This window comes from Schistocerca piceifrons, chromosome 2 (genome assembly GCF_021461385.2).
Source record: "Schistocerca piceifrons isolate TAMUIC-IGC-003096 chromosome 2, iqSchPice1.1, whole genome shotgun sequence".
Classification (NCBI taxonomy): domain Eukaryota; kingdom Metazoa; phylum Arthropoda; class Insecta; order Orthoptera; family Acrididae; genus Schistocerca; species Schistocerca piceifrons.
The window spans coordinates 401,265,813-401,289,255 of NC_060139.1; the positions used below are offsets into that span (position 1 = coordinate 401,265,813).

The 23,443-nt window shown below is 44.2% G+C and overlaps 1 protein-coding gene across 1 annotated transcript in view; it reads right to left on the reverse strand.

The window, feature by feature from the left end:
* LOC124775053 (serine/threonine-protein kinase ATR) overlaps positions 1-17,326 on the reverse strand; it is a 354,997-nt gene extending 337,671 nt beyond the window's left edge. Inside the window, exon 1 of the mRNA XM_047249842.1 lies at positions 17,123-17,326. Coding sequence (XP_047105798.1) covers positions 17,123-17,154 — 32 coding nt within the window. The 5' untranslated portion in view covers positions 17,155-17,326. The remainder of the gene's footprint in view (positions 1-17,122) is intronic.
* Positions 17,327-23,443: the final 6,117 nt, after the last annotated feature.

A 23,443-nucleotide genomic window follows, 5' to 3' on the forward strand; every position in this document is an offset into this window, starting at 1 on the left:
GCAATTTCCTTTGTTGAAAGACTGCATCGCTTCAGGATTCTACCAAAAACCACAATCTAGAGTTCACCTTGCCTGTTACTTGTGTAATCTGATCATTCCATTTGAGATCATTTTGTATAGTCACAACCAGATACTTGACGGATGTTACCGCTTCCAAAGACTGGGCATTTATTTTGTACTCATACATCAATGGGGATTTTCGCCTTGTTACACACAGTAGATTACACTTACTAATGTTGAGAGATAACTGCCAGTCATTACACCCCACATTTATTTACTGCAAATCCTCCTCATTGATTTGTTCACAACTTACATGTGTTACTACTTTCCTGTAGACTACAGCATCATCAAGAAACAGTCTAATGCCGCTGTCAATACCATCAACCAGTTTGTTTATGTAAATAGTAAAAAGCAGCGGACCTATTACGCTGCCCTGGGGCACACCTGAAGTTACGGCTGTTTCTGGTGAAGTCACCCCATTCAGGACGACGTACTGCTCTCTGTCTGTTAGAAAACTTTCTATCCAACCGCACATGTCATCAGATAGACTGTAAGCACACACTTTTTGGAGCAAACAACAGTGCGGAACTGAGTCTAACACCTTTCGAAAGTCGAGAAATATGGCATCAAACTGGGAGCCGGTATCTAGAGCCTGTTGTATATCATGCACAAAGAGGACCAGCTATGTCTCGCATGACTGCTGTTTCCTAAAATCATGCTGGTTTCTGCAGATGAGCTTCTCAGAGTCTAGGAAGGTCATTATGTATGAACACAAAATATGCTCCATGATTCTATAACAAATCGACATCAGTGAAATTGGTCAGTAATTATGTGCATCCAATTTTCTACCCTTTTTATAGATTGCTATGACCTGGGCCTTCTTCCAGTTCCATGGAACTTTCCGCTGTTTGCAATGATCTCTGATAGATGATGGATAAGAATGGTGCTATATTTGTAGCATAGTCAACATATAATCTTACAGCGATACCATCTGGGCCCATACCTTCCTGGCGTCTAAGCATCTTAACTGTTTTACAATCCCAGATACACTAAAGACTACGTCAGCCATCCATGCGTTTGTTCGATAATTGAAAAGGGGAATGGTGCTGCAGTCCTCTACCGTAAATGAGTTTTTGAAAGCTACGTTTACAATTTCGGATTTCTGTTTATCATCATCCATTACATTACCCGTACTGTCAGCAAGACAAGGTATTGAATTATTTTTAGCATTCATAGATTTTACATACGACCAAAATTTTTTGGGGTTATTTTAAGAATCTGCAGATAAAATATTGCTTTCAAATTCGTTATTGTCAGCAGGGCAGTGATTACGCTTAGGATGACTGTGCACAAAATTATCTGCTTTCTCAGCAACTTCCTAATACGTTTGTTGTACCAAAGTGGATCCCTTCCCTCCCCTATATTTTTGCTAGGCATATACTTCTCTAGCACGTGGTGAGCAATACCTTTAAATTCCAACCAAAGATACTCAATATCTTTCTGTCCCACTGTGAATGCTTGGAGCTGACTATGAAGATATTCATTAATTACACTTTTATTTGCTCTTCCAAACAAGAAAACGCTTTTTGCAACTTCCACTGACATAGAAGCCACAACTACATTATGGTCCCTAATACCTTCTTCTAGATTAACCTCCTCAACAAGATTAGCTCTGTTTGTCGCCAAGATATCTATTAAGTTCCCATCTCAAGTTGGTTTTCTAACCAAGTGCTCAAGGTTGTATGTTGAGAGCGTTTTTAGAATAACTTCACGAGTCTTTGCTTCTGCCCCGTCATAAACGTGTAATTTTCCCAGTCAATGGATGCCAGATAAAAATCTCCACCTATAACTAATGGATAATTTGGATATTTATTTCCTATGTACTCAAAACTTCCCTGAAACATTCTGCGACATTTGTTGCGGATACTGGAGGTCTATAAAAACATCCTAATACAATCTTTGAGTGTTGTTCGTCTGTATGGGACCCTTACCAGTTGGGTCTGATTCAAGAGATTGAGGAGGTCCAAAGCAGAGTGGCAAGATTCGTGACTGGTACATTTAGCCATCACGAGAGTGTTACAAATCTCACTGAAAGTTTGAAGTGGGGCACACTTGCAGATAGACGACGCACTAAACGGAAGGGGCTGCTCACTAAATTCCGATATCCAATCTTCGCCAAGGATGAAGAGCATATATTATTACCACAAACTTTCAAATTGTGCATTGATCACCATGCAAAGATAAGGGAAATTAGAGCTCGTACTGAGGCGTTCAGACAGTCGTTTTTCCCTCGCGCGGTCCGTGAATGGAACAGGGGGGGGGGGGGGGGGGGGAATAACACTTTGGCGCGAATTGTGCCCTCCGCCACACACCCCTTGGTGGCTAACAGAGTATATAAGGGTCGCCAGTTTGAGCACTTGCTTTAAATAAAAATGTCCGAGCTACAAAAAAGGCCCTTTTCAGGGCCGACATAATTTGTGACTTTCTGCATGCAAACTAACAGCTGTTGACAGGTTTGTTCCCGGTACGTCTTATCATGAAACTACAAAGGACATAATGGGACCCAACGGATTCGCCCCCAGGCCCCCAGAGTGGAAGGCTGGTGCACTGTCACCGAGCATGCGGGCCGCCTAGGATACATCGCAATCTCTACCGTAGGCAAAGTATTCGCGGTCATGCATTGTCCAGTGCACCCTGCAACAGGGGAATCCCGTGGCCAATCGGAGCACCTGTTGCCAAGTTTTCATAGTTTAAAAACTGTGCATTGTCGACCTATACATTAGTCATTTTGGTTCCTACTGGCATCAGCTATCCAGGGTTAAAATTTTGTGCCACATTTTTTCTCCACCCTGTATAATGGTAAGACAGATATTTAGGAACCAGGTTTTGAACTGTAAGATATTTCCAGGGACAGATGTGGACTCTGACAACAATTTATTGGTTATGAACTGTAGATTAAAACTGAAGAAACTGCAAAAAGGTAGGAATTTAATGAGATGGAATCTGGATAAACTGAATGAACCAGAGGTTGTAGACAGTTTCAGAGAGAGCATTAGGGAACGTTTGACAAGAACAGAGGAAAGGAATACAATGGAAGAAAAATGGGTAGCTTTGAGAGATGAAATAGTGAATGCAGCAGAGGATAAAGTAGGTAAAAGGCGAAGGCTTCTAGATATCCTTAGGTAACACAAGAGATATTGAATTTAATTGATGAAAGGAGAAAATGTACAAATGCAGTAAATGACGCAGGCAAAATGGAATATAAATGTCTCAAAAATGAGATTGACAGGAACTGCAAAATGGCTACGCAAGAATGATTAGAGGACAAATATAAGGATGTAGAAGCATGTAACACTAGGGGTGAGACAGATGCCGCCTACAGGAAGATTAAAAAGACGTTTGGAGAAAAAAGAACCATGAATATCAAAAGCTCAGATGGAAAACTAGTCCTAAACAAACAAGGGAAAGTTGAGAGATGGAAGGAGTATGCAGAGGTACTATACAAGGGAGATGTACGTGACGGCAATATTATGGAAATGGAAGAGGACACAGATAAAGATGAGAAGGGAGATATGATACTGCATGAAGAATATGAAAAAGCGCTGAAAGACCTAAGTCGCAAAAAACGCCTTGGGAGAAGACAACATTCTGTTAGAACTACTGACAGCCTTGGAGAGCCAGCCCCGACAAAACTCTACCTTCTGGTGAGCAAGATGTATGAGACAGGCGAAATACCCTTAGGCTTCAAGAAGAATATAATAATTCCAATTTCAAAGAAAGCGAGTGTTGACAGGTGTGAAAATAACCGAACTATCAGTTTAATCCCCCCCCATGAACCATGGACCTTGCCGTTGGTGGGGAGGCTTGCGTGCCTCAGCGATACAGATAGCCGTACCGTAGGTGCAACCACAACGGAGGGGTATCTGTTGAGAGGCCAGACAAACGTGTGGTTCCTGAAGAGGGGCAGCAGCCTTTTCAGTAGTTGCAAGGCCAACAGTCTGGATGATTGACTGATCTGGCCTTGTAACAATAACCAAAACGGCCTTGCTGTGCTGGTACTGCGAACGGCTGAAAGCAAGGGGAAACTACAGCCGTAATTTTTCCCGAGGGCATGCAGCTTTACTGTATGATTACATGATGATGGCGTCCTCTTGGGTAAAATATTCCGGAGGTAAAATAGTCCCCCATTCGGATCTCCGGGCGGGGACTACTCAAGAGGATGTCGTTATCAGGAGAAAGAAAACTGGCGTTCTACGGATCGGAGCGTGGAATGTCAGATCCCTTAATCGGGCAGGTAGGTTAGAAAATTTAAAAAGGGAAATGGATAGGTTGAAGTTAGATATAGTGGGAATTAGTGAAGTTCGGTGGCAGGAGGAACAAGACTTCTGGTCAGGTGACTACAGGGTTATAAACACAAAATCAAATAGGGGTAATGCAGGAGTAGGTTTAATAATGAATAGGAAAATAGGAATGCGGGTAAGCTACTACAAACAGCATAGTGAACGCATTATTGTGGCCAAGATAGATACGAAGCCCACGCCTACTACAGTAGTACAAGTTTATATGCCAACTAGCTCTGCAGATGACGAAGAAATGTATGATGAAATAAAAGAAATTATTCAGATTGTGAAGGGAGACGAAAATTTAATAGTCATGGGTGACTGGAATTCGAGTGTAGGAAAAGGGAGAGAAGGAAACATAGTAGGTGAATATGGATTGGGGGACAGAAATGAAAGAGGAAGCCGCCTGGTCGAATTTTGCACAGAGCACAACATAATCATAACTAACACTTGGTTTAAGAATCATGAAAGAAGGTTGTATACATGGAAGAACCCTGGAGATACTAAAAGGTATCAGATAGATTATATAATGGTAAGACAGAGATTTAGGAACCAGGTTTTAAATTGTAAGACATTTCCAGGGGCAGATGTGGACTCTGACCACAATCTATTGGTTATGACCTGTAGATTAAAACTGAAGAAACTGCAAACAGGTGGGAATTTAAGGAGATGGGACCTGGATAAACTGAAAGAACCAGAGGTTGTACAGAGATTCAGGGAGAGCATAAGGGAGCAATTGACAGGAATGGGAGAAATAAATACAGTAGAAGAAGAATGGGTAGCTTTGAGGGATGAAGTAGTGAAGGCAGCAGAGGATCAAGTAGGTAAAAAGACAAGGGCTAGTAGAAATCCTTGGGTAACAGAAGAAATATTGAATTTAATTGATGAAAGGAGAAAATATAAAAATGCAGTAAGTGAAACAGGCAAAAAGGAATACAAACGTCTCAAAAATGAGATCGACAGGAAGTGCAAAATGGCTAAACATGGATGGCTAGAGGAGAAATGTAAGGATGTAGAGGCCTATCTCACGAGGGGTAAGATAGATACCGCTTACAGGAAAATTAAAGAGACCTTTGGAGATAAGAGAACGACTTGTATGAATATCAAGAGCTCAGATGGAAACCCAGTTCTAAGCAAAGAAGGGAAAGCAGAAAGGTGGAAGGAGTATATAGAGGGTCTATACAAGTGCGATGTACTTGAGGACAATATTATGGAAATGGAAGAGGATGTAGATGAAATTTTTTTTTTTTTTTTGGTTGGGTTTAAGGGCGCTCAACTGCGGAGGTCATTAGCGCCCAGTCACTGTTGTTAGAGCACATGGAATCTGTTACAACTCAAGGGGATGGGGGAACACCAGAAGGACCTGACAAAGATGCAGATAAAATAAGTAAAAAGGTTAAATGTCTTTGGACAAGCCAGTTAAAGTTATAAAACGCAGAATACGAGCAGCTGCTCGAGCGTCATCAGCTAAAACATCCGGTAAAGTAGATGACAGGGACAGGACAACACGAAATTGACTAAAACAGGGACACGACAATAAAACATGGCGCACTGTTAATGCCTGACCACAAGGGCACTGCGGGGCTGGGTCACCGGAGAGCAGGTAGCGGTGGCTAAACCGGCAATGCCCAATCCGCAACCTGGTCAGAAGGACCTCCTCGCGCCGAGATGGTCGGGAGGATGTTGTCCATACAGTTGGAAGCGGTTTTACTGCCCGGAGCTTGTTTCCTTGGAGGGATGACCAAGCATCCCACCACAACGACACAAGCCTCTTACATACATCCCCACGAACGTCAGATGACGGGACACAATGGGAGGCTGGCCGAGGCAGGAGGACTGCAGCCTTGGCTGCAGCATCCGCAGCCTCATTCCCAGGCACTCCTACATGTCCGGGAACCCACAGAAAGCTGACAGAACCACCATCATCAGCGAAAGAATGGAGGGACTGCTGTATCCGTTGAATCAAGGGATGGACCGGATAGGGAGCTCCAAGGCTCTGAAGAGCACTGAGTGAGTCAGAGCAGAGTACGTACGATGAATGGCGGTGGCGGCGGGCATACTGAACGGCCTGATGGAGAGCAAAAAGCTCAGCCGTAAAGCCGGAATATTGGTCGAGGAGCCGGTATTTAAAGGTGGCGGCCCCGACGACAAAGGCACAGCCGACACCATCGTCAGTTTTGGAGCCATCGGTGTAAATAAAGGTGTGACCGGCAAGGCGAGCACGAAGTTCGACAAACCGTGAGCAATACACTGCAGCCGGAGTACCCTCCTTCGGGAGTGAGCTGAGGTCGAGATAAATATGAACCGGAGCCTGGAGCCAAGGTGGTGTCAGGCTCTCACCCTCTCTGAAGGTGGTAGGGAGGGCAAAATCCAATTGTCGAAGCAGGCGACGGAAGCGGACTCCGGGGGACAGCAGGGCAGACACATACAACCCGTACTGACGGTCGAGAGAAGCGGTGAAGAAGGACTGGTAAGAGGGGTGGTCGGGCATAGACAACAGCCGGCAGGCATACCGACACAGCAGTACGTCGCGCCGGTAGGTCAATGGTAACTCTGCAGCTTCAGCACAAAGACTCTCGACAGGACTAGTGTAGAAGGCTCCGGTCGCAAGACGTATCCCCCGATGGTGGATGGAGTTGAGCCGGCGTAAGAGCGATGGCCGAGCGGACGAGTAGACGAAGCTCCCATAATCCAGCTTCGATCGGACTATGGGCCGATACAAGCGAAGCAGGACAGTGCGATCCGCTCCCCAAGATGAACCGCTAAGAACTCTGAGGACATTAAGGGAACGTGTACAACGGGCCGCCAAATAAGAGACATGTGGAGACCAACACAGTTTCCTGTCCAACGTGAGCCCTAGAAACTTAGTTGTTTCCACGAATGGGAGAACAACGGGACCGAGATGTAAGGATGGCGGAAGGAACGCTTTATATCGCCAAAAGTTGATACAAACTGTCTTCTCTTCAGAGAACCGGAAGCCATTTGCCACGCTCCATGAGTAGAGGCTGTCTAGACAACGCTGAAGGCAGCGCTCCAGGAGGCATGTTCCCTGGGCACTGCAGTAGATCGTGAAGTCATCGACAAAGAGAGAGCCTGAGACATTAGGTGGAATGCAATCCATAATTGGATTGATTGCGATGGCAAAAAGGGCTACGCTCAAGACGGAGCCCTGAGGCACTCCGTTCTCCTGGAGGAAGACGTCGGACAATACGGAACCCACACGTACCCTAAACTTTCGATCCGTTAAAAAGGAATCAATAAAAAGGGGCAGGCGACCGCGTAGGCCCCACCTGAGCATAGTGCGGAGGATACCTCCTCTCCAACAGGTATCATAAGCCTTCTCCAAGTCGAAGAATACGGCCACCGTTTAGCGCCTTCGCAAAAAGTTGTTCATGATGAATGTCGACAAGGTCACAAGGTGGTCAACAGCGGAGCGGCGGCGACGAAAGCCGCATTGGACATTAGTAAGTAGTCGTCGAGATTCAAGAATCCAGACTAACCGAGCATTAACCATGCGCTCCATCACCTTACAGACACAGCTTGTAAGAGAAATGGGGCGGTAACTAGAAGGGAGGTGTCTATCCTTCCCGGGTTTGGGTATAGGAACAACAACGGCGTCACGCCAACGCCTGGGGACTTGACCTTCGGTCCAGACGCGATTGTAGGTACGAAGAAGGAAGCTTTTGCCCGCCGGAGAAAGGTGTGCCAGCATCTGAACGTGAATGGCATCTGGCCCCGGAGCAGAGGATCGGGACAGTGCAAGCGCGCGTTCGAGTTCCCGCATAGTAAAGGGGGCATTATAAGTTTCCAGATTCAGAGAGTGGAAGGAAGGTCGCCGAGCCTCTTCTGCCTCTTTCCTGGGAAGGAAGGCAGGGTGGCAATGGGCGGAGCTTGAAACCTCCGCAAAAAAGCGGCCAAAGGCGTTGGAGACAGCCACAGGATCAACGAGGACCTCATTACCTGAGGTCAGGTCAGGTACCGAGGAGTGGGCCTTAATGCCTGACAGCCAGCGCAGGCTACCCCAAACGACGGAAGAGGGAGTAAAACTGTTAAAGGAGCTGGTGAAAGAGGCCCAACAAGCTTTTTTGCTGTCTTTGATGATTCTACGGCATTGCGCTCGGAGTCGTTTGTATTCAATACAATTCGCCAATGTAGGATGGCGGCGAAAGGTGCGTAAAGCACGTCATCGAGCACGGATAGCGTCCCTACAAGCCTCATTCCACCAGGGGACGGAAACGCGACGTGAAGAAGAAGTAGTACGAGGAATGGAACGTTCGGCGGCATTGATGATAACAGCCGTGAGGTATTCGACCTGACTGTCACAACTGGGAAAATCGTGGTCCGGAAAGGTCGCCAGGGAGGAGTAAAGTCCCCAGTCAGCTTTCAGTATGTTCCAGCTCAAAGGACGTGGGGATGGGGTGTGGTGCAGGAGATGAACGACACAGGGGAAGTGGTCGCTCGAATAGGTGTCAGAAAGGACATACCACTCGAACCGACGGGGAAGAGTGGTAGAACAGATCGAGAGGTCAAAGTGGGAGTAGGTATGAGTAGAGTCCGAGAGGAAAGTCGAGGCGCCAGTATTGAGGCAGACAAGATTGAGATGGTTGAAGACATCCGCCAAGAGTGAGCCTCTTTGACAGGATGCAGGAGAGTCCCAAAGGGGATGATGGGCATTGAAGTCGCCAAACAATAAGAACAGCGGGGGAAGCTGAACGATCAGGTGCATCATGTCAGCCCGACTAACACCAGATGACGGTGGAGTGTAGATGGTACAAACTGAAAAAGTAAAAGCAGAAAGAGTAATGCGGACAGCTATTGCTTGGAGTGGGGTGGTCAATGGGATGGGACGGTAATAGACATCGTCCCGAACGAGCAACATGACCCCACCATGAGCTGGGATACCGTCCACAGGGGTGAGGTCATACCGCTCCAAGGTATAGTGGGTAAAGGCAATACGGTCAGTCGGGCGCAACTTGGTTTCCTGGAGACCAAGGACGAGCGGACAGTGCAGGCGGAGGAGCAGTTGTAATTCCTCCCGATTAGATCGAATACCTCTTATGTTCCAATGAAACAACGCCATCGCTAGTCAAAAAGTTGGGGGAACGAGACGGGGGAAGAGCTGGTCACCTCGACGGCCGCGGAGGGCCAGGTTGCGAGGGAACAACGCTACAACCGACGGGAGGCGGATCCGGTTCCATCGACTCGTCGCCAGCTGCGGCCACTGTCCCTGGTTGTGTAGAAGGGGCCGCATCATTTGCCGACGAAAGGCCGGCGGAGCGCCTGGCAGCAGAGCGTCCCGGCGAAACTGAGGACGGCCAGGAGCAGCGACTCACGGATGAAGCATCAGACGAAACGCGAGGAGGCACAGGGATGGTGGGCTGGACCCGAAGAAGGTCCTCACGCGCGGGGTCCGTTTTGGAACGCCGGACCTCGGAAGCTGGGGTCCGGAACGTTTCCCTGATGGACGCCTGAGAAGAGGATCGCTTCTCAGGTGGCGTGGGGAGAGGAGGAGGAGGAAGGGTGGCCCCTGGGGCAGAGGGGGTGGGGGCCACGGGGGAGGAGGATTTGGAAGGGAGGGATTTGGGAGGCGGGGGCAGAGCCCCCTGATGGGCGGAGGAGGCGGAGGGGGGACAGGATAGGGGTGAGGATACCGCGGAAGGAGTGGACACAACTGAGGCAAACGAAGTGGTCAATGGCACGGGATGAAGGCGGTCATACTTCTTCCTGGACTCAGAATAAGAGAGCCGATCCAAAGTTCTGATTTCTTGTATCTTCTTCTCCTTCTGATAGGCGGGGCAGTCTGAGGATCTAGGCGAGTGGACGCCAGGACAATTAATGCACCGAGGTGGTGGGGTGCATGTATGTTCCTCACGAAGAGGACGTCCACAATCGCCACAAAGGGGCTCAGCCTCACACCGTGACGACATGTGCCCAAAGCGCAAACACCTAAAACAGCACATAGGAGGCGGGAGGTACGGTCGCACGTCACACCGGTAGCACATCACCTTTACCTTCTCTGGGAGAACGTCGCCCTCGAAGGCGAGGATGAAGGCCCCAGTGTCGATGCGACGGTCTTTGGGGCCGCGCTGGACTCGCCGGACGAAATGCACGCCTCGGCGCTCCAGGTTGGCCCTGAGCTCCTCATCAGATTGTAGCAGGAGGTCACGATGAAAAATAACCAACTGCGTCCTATTTAGTGCCAGATGTGGGACAATGGATACTGGGATGTCCCCTAGGCGGTCGCACACCTGGAGCGCCGCCGACTGTGTGGCGGAGGTGGTCTTGATAAGTACGGACCCTGAACGCATCTTGCTGAGAGCCTCGATTTCCCCGAAGATGTCCTCAATGTGCTGAACAAAGAACATGGGCTTGGAGGTGGCGAATGTCCCCCCATCGGTTCGAGAACAGACCAAATAGCGGGGGAAGTACTTCGCCCCAAGCCGGCGGGCCTTCCCTCCTCCCATGGAGTGGCCAAGGGGGAAAGGGCAGGAGAACCAGGACTAGAAACGGTACCTTTTCTTTTGAAAGACTCGGCCGCAGAGCGACCTGATACGTGTTGACGTTTCATCTGCGAAACGTCCGCCCCGATACCACCCACTCCGACCAGGGGCTCTCCCCACGGGCGCCACCCAGCCGCAGCAAGGGCCACCTGGCAGGATGACCATTGCCGGGAGTCCTGATGCCCCAAGGAGACGGGCATCTACTCCTTGGCCGACGTGGGGAGGGTGCAGCTCAGGTATCGGCAGTACGATCCCTGTGTTGTCAGGGGGCTACAACCTAGAGGGTACATGACGACCCCACCACAACGGGCTGGCTACCGTGCTGGATTTCTGGTGCCATAAAAAGTCCATCATGATCGCTGGGGCAGATGGAGATGCACTATGGGCGTAACTTGGACAACCCATCAGGCGTTTAGGCCCAATTTGAGGAATAGTGGCTATGGTTACAACGCCGGTACAATACTGAGTGCCAAGGTCTTAGTGCACTTAGGACCAGTGGTACACCACGTAAGGTATCCTTCCCCAAAAGGCTCGTACTTCAGTAGAATTTTGAAAAATGGAGGTCAAACCCCAAGGGGGACCAACACATGGAAGGCCAAAACGGTTGAAACTCCTTTTAGTCGCCTCGTACGACAGGCAGGAATACCTCGGGCCGATTCTTACCCCGGACCCGCAGGGGGGGGATGTAGATGAAGATGAAATGGGAGATACAATACTGCGTGAAGAGTTTGACAGAGCACTGAAAGACCTGAGTCGAAACAAGGCCCCCGGAGTAGACAATATTCCATTGGAACTACTGACGGCCGTGGGAGAGCCAGTCCTGACAAAATTCTACCATCTGGTGAGCAAGATGTATGAAACAGGCGAAATACCCTCAGACTTCAAGAAGAATATAATAATTCCAATCCCAAAGAAAGCAGGTGTTGACAGATGTGAAAATTACCAAACTATCAGCTTAATAAGTCACAGCTGCAAAATACTAACACGAATTCTTTACAGACGAATGGAAAAACTAGTAGAAGCCAACCTCGGGGAAGATCAGTTTGGATTCCGTAGAAACACTGGAACACGTGAGGCAATACTGACCTTACGACTTATCTTAGAAGAAAGATTAAGGAAAGGCAAACCTACGTTTCTAGCATTTGTAGACTTAGAGAAAGCTTTTGACAATGTTGACTGGAATACTCTCTTTCAAATTCTGAAGGTGGCAGGGGTAAAATACAGGGAGCGAAAGGCTATTTACAATTTGTACAGAAATCAGATGGCAGTTATAAGAGTCGAGGGACATGAAAGGGAAGCAGTGGTTGGGAAGGGAGTAAGACAGGGTTGTAGCCTCTCCCTGATGTTGTTCAATCTGTATATTGAGCAAGCAGTAAAGGAAACAAAAGAAAAATTCGTGGTAGGTATTAAAATTCATGGAGAAGAAATAAAAACTTTGAGGTTCGCCGAAGACATTGTAATTCTGTCAGAGACGGCAAAGGACTTGGAAGAGCAGTTGAATGGAATGGACAGTGTCTTGAAAGGAGGATATAAGATGAACATCAACAAAAGCAAAACAAGGATAATGGAATGTAGTCTAATTAAGTCGGGTGATGCTGAGGGAATTAGATTAGGAAATGAGGCACTTAAAGTAGTAAAGGAGTTTTGCTATTTGGGGAGCAAAATAACTGATGATGGTCGAAGTAGAGAGGATATAAAATGTAGGCTGGCAATGGCAAGGAAAGCGTTTCTGAAGAAGAGAAATTTGTTAACATCCAGTATTGATTTAAGTGTCAGGAAGTCATTTCTGAAAGTATTCGTATGGAGTGTAGCCATGTATGGAAGTGAAACATGGACGATAAATAGTTTGGACAAGAAGAGAATAGAAGCTTTCGAAATGTGGTGCTACAGAAGAATGCTGAAGATTAGATGGGTAGATCACATAACTAATGAGGAAGTATTGAATAGGATTGGGGAGAAGAGAAGTTTGTGGCACAACTTGACCAGAAGAAGGGATCGGTTGGTAGGACATGTTCTGAGGCATCAAGGGATCACCAATTTAGTATTGGAGGGCAGCGTGGAGGGTAAAAATCGTAGAGGGAGACCAAGAGATGAATACACTAAGCAGATTCAGAAGGATGTAGGTTGCAGTAGGTACTGGGAGATGAAAAAGCTTGCACAGGATAGAGTAGCATGGAGAGCTGCATCAAACCAGTCTCAGGACTGAAGACCACAACAATAACAACTATCGTTTTCCTATTCAGAGATTGTGAGTGGAGCTGTGGACACTAGAAAATTGACTGAAAGGTGGAGAAATCAGAACATTTCCGACATACTCTTCTGTTTGAGTTCAACACAGGGATGACAGCAGCGGAGGCAGCCATAAACATTTGCACCGTGTATGGGGATAATGCCACTGGATCGAACAAAGCAAGAAAGTGGTATTTTTCATTTTAAATGGGATCATTTTAACATTAGTGACTCTCGGTGACCAGGAAGACCTTTGGGGATTGATAGAGATCATTTAAAGGCATTAATCCACAATGACTACTCGATGAACTGTGATGATTCCACCACCGTGCAACATTTGCATGCAATGGGGAAGGTTTAAAAATTAATTGTATGGGTACCACATGCTCTAAGTCACAATCACAAAAATCAGATGGCGGCCTTTGTGAATCTCTGCTTTTTTTGTCATTAATTGGCTCATAAACAGCACTGATCATTCCTATCCTGTATTGTTACTGGCGATGAGAAATGGTGTCTCTTTGCTAACACGAAGAAACAAAGGGAATGGCTGAGCCCAAACCAAGCAGCAACTTCCGCTACAAAGAACTGCGTGCAGCCACAAAAAATGATATCCACCTGGTGAAACAGTAACAGAGTGGTGTACTACCAATTGCTTCCCTGAGGTGCTACTATCACTGCTGACATTTACTGTAAACAACTGGGACTTCTAGCAATCCAAGAACAATGACCAGGAAGACTGCGTGAAATGATGCTACTCCAGGATAACATCTGCCTGCCACATTCTGCTATACAGAGAAAAAACACTATACAGGAGATGGACTGGAAGATCATTCTGCACCCACTTTATTCACCTGACCTGTTGCTCTCAGCTTTCTCATCTTTTCTGCTCTCTATCGAACGACCTTCAAGGATCCTCCTTTCCAGATGAAAATGCACTGCAAACATGGCTCAATGAGTTCTCTGCCTCAAAACCACAAGATTTCTACAGCTGCAGAATCAAAAAGCTACCCCTGCATTAGCAGAGTGTTGTAAATAGTGAAGGAGAATATATTGTTGATAAATAAAGTCTCTGTTATGCTTATCTGCCGTGTTTCTTAAATTTATGGAAAAACACTGCGAAACTTATGCACCAGGCCAACACCTTATCTTGAAACAGGTATGTACTGGTTCTTGCGTACATAATCTTTTTCAGTATCTTTCAGGAGGAGGAAAGTAATATGATTGGTCAGAAGTTATAAATGTAGGTTCTACTACTTTTGTGGGAAAGGGATAAACAACAACATATTCACTCTGTCTGGAAATAATTCCCATAACAATGTACTGCATTTGTGACTGAATACAATGTATATAAGTGAAAAGGCGGGATTTAGTACTTTATATCAAGTATTACCAACTCTATGAGAGTTTTGTAAGAGGCATTACATTGTATAAGTCATATTCCTCAGATCCCATGGAGAGTGGTCTCTAGGATCTGGAAAGTATAACACTAGCTTTATTTCTTACAACAAACTTCTGTATTATGCAAATACTGTCCCTATATGTTGAGTATCTACAGAAAATGATTACATAACTCATTACTGAGAGGAAATATGCAGAACTGGTTTATTCATTTTTAAATCACCTAGCAGCACTTATCATGCATACTAAAAACAAAGCTGAACTAATACCTACCATTATGTATGTGTATGCAGGGCATAACAACTTTTCAGCAATAAATTGAAAAGTATGGATGTAGGGAAGTTACTACATAAAAACAAAGACAGTTTTTTTGTTACATATTTCTCATGCCACAGGTGCATGTCACTTTTGTAGGATGAAATAGGATCAAGCTACCAAATTTTTAAACGCAGTGCTGGTCTGGGACCGATGACAGATGATTTAGGATTACTCTGTAATGCCACAACCAATATCATTTGAACCCTTCTGTCAAGAAAGTAAAATGGGACATGAAACAGCTGCTTGCACTGGGTGCACGGTCAAATACGGGTGTGGTTCATGTCGATTATGTCAGTAGATGGGATTATACTAGGCATGGCCTTCATTTCAACAGGAAAGGAATGGATACACTTGTTGGGCTAATAGCATATACCTTACAGGGAGGGGGGGGGGGGGGGGGGGAGAAGGGGGGAAGGGGGGGCAGAATGCCAATTGTTACAAGTGCCAAAGCATTAGCTCTTTTTAGAATAGGTAGGACAGACGGAAATAATTTTTATTTGAGGTTAGGACTGAAATAAACCTTCCATTTGACATAGAATCTATACAACATAATTCTGACATACTGTACTGCACAAGTACAAGCAGCTAATTGCTGAAAATTGTCAGCAATCTTCAGAAATTTTTTTAATTCCACCCAATTGTTTCAGTCAGCATGAAGTGCCTGCTATCTACATTTTTCAAAATATCTGAGGGCTGAGAAGTAAAGTTAATTAACTACTTCTTTGTATTGATGAATCAGAGTTGTCTAACCAAGTTGATATAATCTGTCTCCCTGAACACCATGTGACCACTGGTATAAATGTGTTAAACATTACAGGATTCAGGTTAGTATCTCAATATTATAGAGCAGATATGGCAGAGTTGCCACATTCGTCAGACTCCGTCATAAATTTAATAGGCCTAACATATTGACATTAATAAATCTTGCTTAGAGTAGCATATGGAAACATGTGCAACTGAATAGAATTTCATAATAATTCTTTACTTAACAGTAAGCGTATACTGAACACTTGCGGGCAATTTTAATCTGTCCATAACCTATCTATAAGCTTCACTTCACAGTAAAAAAGCAAAGAAATAGTAGTCACCTGTTAAATTTCTTACATACTCTTCTAGTAAGAATTTAAAGCAGTCTGTCAAATTATTATTCAACTTAATACCCACTGTAAACTTCTGAACTAGAAAAGCTAATTGCTTAAAACCTGCCACTGATAATATAATTACCTCCAAATCAAAGCTGACATAAGGTACCAAATGAGTCAGCTCAGCTGTCAGAATAATATGCACAATGGCAACCAGACTTGATTGCAGCAGCAGCCTTTGAAAACGTTATGTTGTGACTCTTTCAGTATTATTCATTTAGCAGTGTGTATTGCATATAAAAGAGAATATGTCTACCAACAGACTGATATGTAGCACAAACACACCACCAGAAGCAAACACAATCTAATACGATTCCATCGTATCTATACAAAAGTACATTAATGTTTTAAATAGAAATTAATCAAACATTTTAATCTCATACATCATTACATCAAGAATATGTATTATAACTGAGTGGGTAGGAAGTGATGAATTTCTGACTGCTGCGTGCGATTCAAATATCTGCATTATTGTACACGATGACTCTACCATATTAGTGATAACTAGTAGAATATATTGACCATTTCAGATTACGGGAAAATCTTGAGTAATTGTTTAGCCTATATCAACATGGTACTTGACGTTATTAATGGTTCATAATATCCAGAAGTCTTTACGATACCAAAAATGTATCCATTCACTTAAAGAATAAGCGGCTGTCTGAAACAACAGGTGATTCCTCTGACACTTTCTAGCAGTTAATAAGATGACGCCAAAATATCAGGAAACAAATACGAGGCGAGAATTCTTGATGTCACACTATAAAAGGAAATACAGCCTAATATCACTGTAAAATCATTTGCGAATAAATGAACGTTTATTAAAAGAAAAACATACTTAACCACAGTAAAAAAAAAAAAAAAAAAAAAAAAAAAAAAAAAAAAACACACACACACACACACACACACACACACACACACACACAGTAAAAACAAACACTCAAAATATTCATCGCAACAATTAAAATTTTAAAATGCCCAGATACATATTTAACTAAAGCGGAATATCACAATGCTGACAGCTCTTAACCACAAAATGATTTCTCTCGGCGCACAAAATGTTCAAATGACTTACTGGAAAGCAGCCGGACGACGTCTTCGCCGGTTGCTAAAGATGTCACCCGGCTGAATTCCGGTAAATTATCTGAACACCAACACACTTTTTGAAAGTACAGTGAAATAATCGGGTACGTACACTGATGGACTTCTGATGCCTTGCACTTCCATTGCCTACCACTTGACACGACAACCTGTACAGCACTGTTTACGTCATCTATTCAATTATTTACAGTATGATGAGTCAACATACACAAAGCATCATACACAACATACTACGATTGCACAAATAAGACTTATCAGTAGTGACTGGTGAATGAAAACAATCCGTATTTCAATCAACTTCCCGCTCTGGCCAAAGATCACGATCAGAGAGATGGAACAAGAATCCATACAATCCTTGCAGGTAGTAGGTTTCTCTGATACAGTGTAGCTCAGTGGTTCAGAACACAAAGCTGACCTATATTTCTGGTATTGTGTTTGTTCAGGTCAGAATTTACATTTAGATTAAATGCTCGAGATAAAATAATTGGTTTAAAAATGTACACTGAACAGCCAGAACATGATTACCGACCTAAGATCGATATAAACCCATCCAGACTACACACACACACACACACACTCACACTCACACACGGACAGTGAACTTGCTATCCGTTTGTAGAATGGGGAAGGCACAGGATCTGTCTTAGTTTAACAAAGGACAGATTGTGACAGCCTGGAGGCTCAACGCGAGCATTTCGGGAACTGCACGACTTACTGGCTGTTCGGGGAGTGCTGTGGTGAGTGTCTCCAACATGTGGTAAAACCAAGTGCAGACGTCTTGGGGTTGGGCCGCCACTCCTCGGATCAGATGTCGGACATTGTAGACTGGGCAGGCAGGTAAAATATGACACGTGGCAAACTGCGGCGGAACGAACATCGGACTTTTAATGCTGGGCAGAGTGCGAGTGCGTCTGAACACACAGTGCACCAAACAGTCCTAATGATGGGCCTCTGCAGCCGGTGACCCATGCATGTGTCAATGTTGACACCACTGCATTGGCAATTGCGACTGAAAAGTGCGCATGGCCATCAGCACCATAAATTTGTGCACTGGCAGAGCGTTGCATGCTCTCATGAACCCCAACACCTTCTTCACCATGACGATGGGAACGCGCAAATCCGTCGTCCTCCAGGCGATGACACATGTCCTGCTGGATGCAGACAAGCTGGCTGCAGCTCCATTATGCGCTGGGCAACATTCACTCGGGCATCCATTGGTCCAGTGGAACTCGTGCAAGGCACCATGATAGCCAAGAAGTATCGTACAATGGTTGCACGTGTACACCTGTTCATGACAATCGTTTTTCCCGACAGCAGAGGCATTTTTCATCAAGACAACGCGCCGTATCACAACACCATGATTGTGATGGAGTGGTTTGAGGAACACAGTGGCAAGATGTACTGGCTCCCTAACTAGATAGATCTGAACTTGATCAGACACATCTAGGATGTGATTAAACGTAGCGTCAGATCTCATCGCCTATCTCCAGGAATATATGGGAATTATGTGACTTTTGTATGCATATGCAGAGCCAACTCCCTTCAGCCACCTGCCAGTGCCTTGCTACTTCAATGCCATGATGTGTTACTGCTGCTATCTATTCCAAAGGTGAACATACCAGGTATTAGGTAGGTTGTTATAATGTTCTGGCTGATCGGTGTACATATCTCTAACAGTTAGTATCCCAACATTAGGGAACAGAGCACAGCATGAGCCTCTTGATTTTTGCACCACAAGTTATTCTTACAGCCTTCTGTAACTTCAAAAGCTTATGAAGATTTGCTTGTGGTTGTAGCATCCCATATCTCTATTCCATAGTTTATACTAGAATACATTGACATATAATAAGCAGACTGCAGTACATAGGTATTATTTCAGTATTCGCTCTGCATATTTATTGCAAATATATTTTAAACCAGTCTGCTTGTCAGAGAGTGAACACATTTATTCCAGTATTGTTATTTCCAGGATGGGGTACAAAGCAGACTAGCCTCCAAGTGGTGTACTCCGGGCAACGTAACTAAGTTACGGCTAAATAGTCTACAGATATAGGCTGCTGGACCTCTGGTGGTTGCAAATTACCTTAGGATATCCCAGCTGTTAGAGGATACATAGCAATGAAGCAAAACAGTTCTGCCAAGAACTATCTGACAAAGGACTTAGGGAATACCCTCCGACTCTTATAGCTAAACATAGAGGGAACAAGCAGAGCAAAAAGTGAGTATCTCACTCAAATATTGATTGAAAACAAGGTGGACGTTGTTCTACTACAGGAAACCCACTGCTCAGACGAAACCCAACTTCATTCCAGGTGTAAGCTCCCTGGCTACACGTTAGCTGCTGCGACATACCATGCAAGTTACGGATCTGCAACTTATATCAAGAATGATGTTGAAGAGGTAACAGATGTCCAAACAAAAACGGAAAATAACATCCATACCATCAGGCTGAAAGTCGCCAACACAGAGATTGTGAACATCTATAAGCCCCCAGCACAACCATGGGTAAATGAAGCTGCTCAAAATATTTCACATCCAGGAATAGTAATTGGAGACTTCAACAGCCATAACACACAATGGGGCTACAGAACCACGAATGAAGATGGTGAGAAAGTATCAGAATGGGCTGAAATGGAACGCCTTTTCTTACTATTTGACACGTAGGACAAAGGGACATCCCGCTCAGCTAGATGGGCTCAGGACTGCACCCCCGATTTCTGTTTTGTTACCACTAACAACAAAGGATTACCCTTGCAGAGCAGCAGGAAGGTGCTCAGTGATTTCCCTAGAAGCCAACACCGACCTGTACTGGTGAAAATTGGACTCGAAATCCCAGTTGTGAAGTCTATACCAAAGCCACGATGGAACTTCCAAAATGGCAAATGGGAAAAATTCTCTGAAGAGGTTGATCATATTATTCAGTTTATTCCACCTAAAGTTAGGCACTACGGCCGCTTTGTTAGACTAATTCATTCCATTGCCAGAAAACATATTCCAAGAGGCTACAGAGAGAACTACATTCCTGGATGGAGCCCTAGATGTCAAGAATTGTATGACGAATTTAAAACGACTCGAGACACCAAGGTAGCAGATGAATTGATTTCGGCCCTAGATTCAGCTAGGCAGAAGAAATGGATGGAAGTAACTGAAAACATGTCTTTCCAACACTCGAGTAAGAAAGCTTGGAATGTATTAAGAAAGATTGGCAGTGCCACAAAAGTTAATATCTTATCAGACAAAATAAATCCTAACAAAATAGCAGCCAGGATTGTTAATATAACAAGAACACCAAGCAACAACAACAAACAGAAAGCCAAAGAAATAAAACATGAGCTAAAGTCTAAAATGTCTCAAGCACAGCCTTCCGAATTTGCACAGAAAATCTCTGCAGCCTAAGTTGTTTCAGCCCTAGATACTCTGAAATCTGGTAAAGCGGCTGGTTGTGATGGTATATACCCGGAGTTCCTTAAACATGCTGGCCAAGGTGCAGTGCAGTGGCTAACTGCACTGTTTAATGAAATTCTCGCAACAGGAAGACTGCCAAATCTTTTTAAGAAAACTAAAATAATTGCCATCCTGAAACCGTCAAAATCTGGTAACAATCCTGAAGACTATAGACCCATTGCACTTCTAAGTGTCTGCTACAAACTGCTGGAGAGAGTACTCTATAATAGAATTGCACCAACTATCCTGAAACACATTCCTGTAGAACAGGCTGGCTTCAGACGAGACCGCAGTTATAGCGATCAAGTGCTAGCGTTGGCAACATACATAGAGAAGGGCTTCGAAGACCTGAAGAAAACAATGGCCGTGTTTATTGACCTAACATCAGCATATGATACAGTGTGGCGGAAAGGCATGCTTCTTAAGTTCTTAAGAATAATTCTATGTAAAAGAATTGCTCAAGTACTCAATAACATGCTGTCCAACAGGAAATTCCAAGTTCACCTAAAAGGTCAAGTAAGCAAGGTATACAATTTACATGATGGACTACCACAAGGATCAGTATTGGCCATACTTTTCAATTTATATGTCGCTGACTTGCCAGAAACGAAAGCAAGAACATTTATCTATGCTGATGACATAGCCTTGGTGACGCAGGCTAACGATTTTACAACTTCAGAAATGACTCTCACTCAGGATCTGCGAATGCTAGATGAATTTTTTAATGGATGGCGACTCAAAGTAAACAGAAATAAAACTGAATCCTCCACCTTCCATCTGAGTAATAGGCATGCTCGCTATAAACCGCAAATTTCCTTTAGAAACCAGTTGCTGTTATATAACCCATTACCAAAATATCTCGGCGTGACCTTGGATCGCTCGCTAACATATAGAAAACACCTAACTGAAACAGCTTTAAAAATGAGAACCAGAAACAATATATTACACAAACTCTCCGGAACAAGCTGGGGAGCTAAGGCATCAGTACTCAAAACAACTGCCCTCTCACATGTATACTCTGTTGCGGAATATTGCACACCAGTATGGCTGAACAGTGCTCATACAGCCATGGTTGACACACAGCTGAATATAGCCATGAGAAGCGTATCCGCGACAATAAAATCCACACCCACAGAATGGCTACCTGTTCTGTCTAATATTGCACCACCGAAGTTACGACGTCAAGCAGCGTTGAAAAAGGAATGGGAGAAATGCTCCAAGAATCCCGAGTTACCGCTACACCAGGACTGTGATGCCACTCAAAGGCAACGTCTTAAGTCCAGGAAACCCTCCTGGAGACTTGGAAAAAGGCTTACTTCTGAAGGATTCCAACCAGAAACAGCATGGCGGGAAGAATGGTTCGCAGCCAATCCCGATTCTGCAGGTCACATTGCTGATCCTACACGAGTCCCTCCTGGATTCCAATTACCTAGGAGGTCGTGGACCACCCTAAATCGCATACTCACCAAGCACGGAAGATGCCAGGACTTGAAGCATAAGTGGGGAATCGCTGAAAGTGTCAAGTGTGACTGCGGACACCAACGACAAACAATACACCACATAGTCACAGAGTGTCCCCTACGGAAATATGCTGGAACTCTGACCAGCATACATGAGGTCTCTGAGGAAGCAATCTCCTGGCTGGATACTTTAGATATTAACCTATAGTTTTTATTACAACTTGAAGCTCTGTTTGTCAATATTACGATTATAAAAACCACATTTTCTCTTTTACATGTAACTCATCCTAGTGTTTATATCCACATGTATGTTATTGATTTAGCGATCTGATCTAAGACTTTTATTACCATAAATGAATGTAACCTATTTTATTTGTAGTATATGCATATTGTGTTACCAGTAACATCATTGCTGTTCAATTCAAGTAATGTACCCTTGATGCCATACGAAATAATAATAATAATAATATTTCCAGGATTTCTATATAGTTTTCCTTGATGGCAATATCAGTCCAGAGTACAACTGAATTTCAAAATCTGGCTTGTGGGATTAAAATCCATTACTGCTGTTATCTTGTGCTCACAATGAGGATGGATGGAGCACCAACATACAGAAGTATCTTTGAATTTGGGGAGCAGTATTTAATGTCATTTACATAAATCAACAAAATAAGGCATCCCAGTACAAAGCACTGGGAACACTGTATTACATATTAGTAGTGTTAGATCTGTGTGTGCCATTCGTCATTCTTAACAGTGAAAATTGATTGTTGATGAAATTTTATTAGACCTTGCACTGTTATCAGCATAATCACCCAGCCATTTTTCCAGACTATTTACTATCTTTCTCTATAAGAAATTGATAGAGGTTAGCTAAAAAATATCTGTACTTGTAGATGGAGGTCTGTCTATATCCAAAATTATGTGTTTCCTTTTCCATCTACACTTTATCACAGAAAGTTCAGTGACACCTTCAACACTTAAAGAGCTTACATATTTGGGGCACTAATTATTACCCTCTTTTTGCAAATATTGAATCATTGCCAAAAGGCTTGATCTCCCTGCTGCAGGACGAGCAGAGATTCTTTGTTAATGAGTGCATAATAAGATTCTTCTTTGGTATACCAGTGCTCAGTAATAACTGAAACATCTGGTTTATTAACAAATGCTATGATGTCCAAATCATTGTGTTTTTTCCTAGACTTGTAAAGTTTTGGTGGATAATCTTGAAACTGTACTTGGATTTGTTGATCATATCTGCAGGATTAACTCCAACCTGCGTATTAACAAAGTTTGCAGATTGCATTGTCACCACATTTTTTTCTTTCTTTGTTTGAAGCCATAAATATCCTCATTAAGCAAAGTAGATGTATTTGTCACACTGATGAGAGGACACAAAAAGGCCACACATGTAAAAAGTTATAATAAAAGGAAAGATTGCAAAGAAGTTCCTGACAGCTCAATGTAAATCTCATTTGTTTTTGGAGATATTAGTTACTTATATCTTTCAT